At 46.1% G+C, this 5,036-nt stretch overlaps 1 protein-coding gene across 2 annotated transcripts in view; it reads left to right on the plus strand.

Annotated features, from left to right (window-relative positions):
- Positions 1 to 1,810, plus strand: part of Gne (glucosamine (UDP-N-acetyl)-2-epimerase/N-acetylmannosamine kinase) — a 47,116-nt gene extending 45,306 nt beyond the window's left edge. For both annotated transcript variants that reach the window (XM_057790431.1, XM_057790432.1), the window contains exons 11-12: positions 116 to 232; positions 1,273 to 1,810. In XM_057790431.1, coding sequence (XP_057646414.1) covers positions 116 to 232; positions 1,273 to 1,508 — 353 coding nt within the window. In that variant the 3' untranslated portion in view covers positions 1,509 to 1,810. The remainder of the gene's footprint in view (positions 1 to 115; positions 233 to 1,272) is intronic.
- Positions 1,811 to 5,036: the final 3,226 nt, after the last annotated feature.

The raw sequence follows: 5,036 nt of genomic DNA on the forward strand, positions 1-5,036 counted from the left end.
CCGAGTGGTGGGAAGAACCACCTCCTTAGAGTGTGCTGCCAACGGGCACAGGTGCAGTGGAGGCCTCCTCAGGCTGCTCACTGCTCATTAGTGCCTCTTCCTCTTGTTCCTTCAGAGGATTTGCTCTTGGTGGAAGGGATGTCAGTGCCCAAAGATGAGCCTGTGGGTGCCCTCCATCTCATCCAAGCCGCCAAGCTCGGCAATGTGAAGGCCCAGAGCATCTTACGAACAGGTAAGCCTACGGTCCTGGACACCCAGGGCTCCCACAGAGAGCCTTGGTTTCCCTCAGGTGAAGTGCTCTGCATTGTGATTCCTACTTTCTGAAAAAGGGAAACGTGTTGAAGATATTTAGAAGCACTGCCTATAATTGTGTTTTACTTCTTATTTCATACTGAAAATATTGCTTATTCACTTTATAGGTATTTAGAGAAGTACAGGATAGTAGTAAGGAAAACTCTCGAGAAAGTCCAGTCTGTTTGTTCTTGTAAGGCTTACATAACTAAGACTGTATCTTACAGTATACATTTTACCTATTTTGCAGTGCTTAGAATGAACACAGGGCCTTCTATGTTCTGGCGAGCACTCTGCCACTAAGCTCGACCCCCATTCCTCTTTTTCTCTCAGATGGCATCTCACTTTGTTGTCTGTGCTGACAATAAGAAAGATGGCATCTGGGAGGCCTGGGGAAGGCAGGAGATCATCAGCTCTAGGAATCTAGGTAGCAGCTTGCATGATTAAGTGAGCTCAAGAGAGGCTTAGGCCACAGAATGAGATCCTGTCTCAAAAAGGAGAATAAATCAAGGCATTCTCTTATAGGCCTCTCTCCTCAGGAGGCAGAGGCGGGAAAATTGCCTGATCCCAGGAGTTCTGAGCCATGTAGTGAGACTCTTGTCTCAAGACAAAACAAAAACCCAGCCCAAAGCTTAGACTCAAGTGCTTGGGAGCTGAGGCAGGAAGGCTGCTGGGAGTTGGAGGCCAGCCTGGATTACATTAAGAGTCTGTTTCAAAGAGAGAAAACAAAAGATCTAAGAAAGAGTAAGCCATGAACAGGTTTGTTTGTTTTTTTTTGAGAGAGTCTCTATGTAGTTCTGGCTGTTCTGGAATTCAATGTATAGACCAGGCTGGCCTACTCACAGCGATCCACCTGCCTCTGTCTCCTGAAGGGTAGGACTAAAGACTACACGGTCTTCGTAGACAGTTTATAACACAGCACTTCCCAGTGTGTGGTTTGGCATTTTTCTGGAAACTTTTCTGCTTTTTGCTCCCCTACAGCTGGAACTGCTTTGGGACTTGGGGTTGTGAACATCCTCCACACTATGAATCCTTCCCTAGTGATCCTGTCTGGAGTCCTGGCCAGTCACTATATCCACATTGTCAAGGACATCATCCGTCAGCAAGCCTTGTCCTCTGTGCAGGATGTGGATGTGGTGGTTTCCGATTTGGTTGACCCGGCCCTGCTTGGCGCTGCCAGCATGGTTCTGGACTATACAACCCGCAGGATCCACTAGGCCACCTGGGAATGGACATGGACCCAAGAGCTACTTAGTGAAACGAGGTTCTTTTAGATCAGTACTTCTCCAAAGGCAAGTTTGGGGGTGGAGGCTGCTGAGATGACTCAGTAGTTAGGAGCCTGTACTGCGCTTGCAGAAGACCCCAGTTCGGTTCCCAGAGCTCAGTCGGGCACCTCAACTGCCTGAAAGCCAAGCTCCAGGGGATCCAAGGCCTCAGCCGCCTAGGGCATCTGCATCCAAATGTACATACCCCTCCCCACAAACACAAAATTAAAATAAATCTTATTTTTAAAGGCAAATTTGGTATTTATTCTCCAGCAACACCAGAAGTACCTTTGCTTTGACTCTTGTATTCAGGGTTCTCTAGAACAGAACTGACTGACTCTTTCTATACATAAAGGGAATTACTAGAACAGCTCACAGGCTGAGGTCCAGCTAGTCCAGCAGTAGCTATCTCCGAAGGGAAATCCAGTCCAGGAGAGTGGGGGCAGCCAGGCAATCACTTCCTTCTCCCATGTCCTTTAGAGAGGCTGCCACCAGAAAGTGTGGCTCTTTCTACTTCAAATGATTTAATTAAAAATCCCTCCCAGGTGTACCTAGCCTCTTGGGTTTTTAGTTAATTTCAGATATAATCAAGCTGACAACCAAAAACAGCATCACACCTTTCCCGTGAGCCTCTCTGCAGAGGTTGTGCCGATGGGATCATCTTACTGCAAACCCTGTGGGTTCCAGTAACACTTCCCAGCTCATGGGAAGATGTGGGTTAACAGTCCTTCCTCAGACACAGTGAAGGAAAGCTCACCAGGAAATGCCTGCTGGTTTTTAACAAAGTAACTTCATTTATCTCATAGCCTGTCACAGGCATGTGGCTGTAAAACAGCCACCAGAATCAGGGCCTGGACAGATATCACACTCCAGTGTCTGCTGGAAGAGGTTCTACTCATCAAGTTTGTTTTTTTTTTTTTTTTTTTTTTTTTTTTTTTTTGAGACAGGGTTTCTCTGTAGCTTTGGAGCCTGTCCTGGAACTAGCTCTTGTAGACCAGGCTGGCCTCGAACTCACAGAGATTCACCTGCTTCTGCCTCCCAAGTGCTGGGATTACAGACGTGCACCACCACTGCCTGGCTGGGTCTTTGCTTCTAAGCAGTGTCTTCAGCTTCTGTCTGCTTTTCACTATTCCCTGTGACCTGGAATATCAATGGAGCCAGTGTGTGTGCATGAGAGAGAGAGAGAGAGAGGGGGGGGGGGAGAGAGAGAGAGAGAGAGAGAGAGAGAGAGAGAGGAGAGCTAAAGCTCAGAGCTACAAATCTGAATTCTGACTAAATTAGAATTTGTGCTTTTTGTTGTGTATGTGTTTTTGAGACAGAATCTCACTTGTCTCACTCTGAGCCTTGCTTCATCTTGAACTCACAATCCTCCTGATGCAGTTTCCAGAGTGCTGGAATTATACACAGTGAGTCACCACACCCAGCCTAAGACCTGTTCTTTCATTTATGACATAATACACCTAAAACAGCACCAACTGGGGACCATGTGTGACATACTTGAGTCCATGGAGGACGTCCTCATTCAAGCTTCCACACCCAGTCCTGTAGTGGCACATTTGTTTTTTGATAAATCTTGCCTGAAAACCAGAGGCAAAGCTAAAGCCACTATAGGTCAGGCAATGGTGACACACACCTTTAGTCCCAGGATCTGGGAGACAGAGGCAGATGGCCACCCTGGGCTACACAAGGTCAGTGCTGAAACAAATCCAGGTGGTGGTGGCTCACACCTTTCATCCCAGTCCTTCCTAGGGAGTCACGTCTTCAATCCCAGCACTAGAGGGAATATAAAATGGGAGGAGAGAGAGGCTTAGTTTGGTTAGTTTACGGTTGTCCAGATTTGGTAGAGGTAAGACTTCTCTAGTGGTTTGGCTGCCTTGCTTTTCTGACCTTGACAGAACCCCAATTTCTGTCTCTGGGTTTTTACTATTCCCATGAACCTATGAAAATATCACAAATCAAAACGCAAGTTAGTCCACAAGTAAAGTCCCTGTGGTCTCTAACAGTCTCAACACCATTCAAAAAATCTCTCAACTACATCCCCCTATAAAATGAAAATTACACACTTCTAACCCACAGTGGCAGAATACACATTCCCCTTCCAAAGGGGAACCAGGATAGGGACACAGCAGGCACAGCAAGGAACAGGGGCAAGGAGAACACTGGACATAAAGAAGACCGAACAGTTCCTCATGTCGTGGTGACCTGAGCCACAGGATTAATTCCTTGCTACTTGATAACTGTACTCTTACCACTGTTAGGAATTGTAATGTAAATATCTGCTATGTGAACCCTGTGAAAGGGTCACGCGACCCACAGGTTGAGAACAACTGCCTTACAGCCTCACCTGGACCTGCTTCCTGTCCAGGCAGCTGTGTCTGGGACAGAGGATACACAAAGGGGCATCAGCACCCACTCCTGGCTGAACCCTAATACCACATACCAAACAACTGCATTGCTACCAAGTTCTGGGCCAAATTCAAAGCCAAATTTTTAGCTTTAATCAAATTTGTGGAAAGAGTAATATGTCCTGACATAAATTATCACATATGGTTAAATCACATCTTAAATATTTTGATTCCGAACTAACTTTAAAAGAAAAAAATCCATCTCCTTGTCTAAATCTTAACAACACCATAATACGCTTTTCCCCTCAACTCAGCTAGAAGCACTACTCTTCCTAGGAGAGATTTGTATTTGTTGTCCTGCTTATTCAGCTTTTAACATTACACAATAATTTATGGTATCGAGTACCACTGCTTTCTGAACCAAAGAGGAAGGAAGCTATTAATAGACAGCATTATTAAACTAGTATGTAGTACCCGACACAGAGAAAAGGTAGTCCCAGGAAGGAAACTCAAAACTAAATGTGGAACACCCACTAATCACCCCTACTGATCTTTTTTTCTTTTTTTTTTTTAAGGCAGATGAACTTGGGTTTCCTTGCTGCACAGCAGCTTCAGGTGGAGCTTTTCACGTAGGCTCAGGGTCACCAGGTAGAGAACTGGAGCCTATCAGCCGTAAGCTGTGCCGCGCTTTACGGTCTTGGAACGCACACACCATCACTTCGGTCCTCTAGTTTTTCATCTGAACAACGTCAGATTTTAAAACTGTCCCACTGCCTTCAAGAAACCCCAGACAATGGCATGTAGACAACGCCTAAACCAAGCTGTGCTAGGGTCACGGGAGTTGAGGGGAGAGGACTAAGGCATTATGGAGGGGCCTTTAAACTGCTTCTTTAATTGAACCCTATCCCAAAAAGTCAAAAAGGCCTGTTGTAGTATGCTTACCTAGTACACCCAAGACCCTAGGTTCACTCTCCAGTACCCCCGTCCCCACTAAAACACCAGAACTATGGAGTTACTACAGTTTAAAGACGGGTGGGTGTTCAATGGCTGTGCCTTCTCAGCCCCAGAAGTAACAGACTCACTCACCGCTTTAAGCTGCAGCACCAGTTTGAGGTCAATAAAGACGCTTCATGTA

The sequence above is a fragment of the Chionomys nivalis genome, chromosome 16, assembly GCF_950005125.1.
Source record: "Chionomys nivalis chromosome 16, mChiNiv1.1, whole genome shotgun sequence".
Lineage (NCBI taxonomy): Eukaryota > Metazoa > Chordata > Mammalia > Rodentia > Cricetidae > Chionomys > Chionomys nivalis.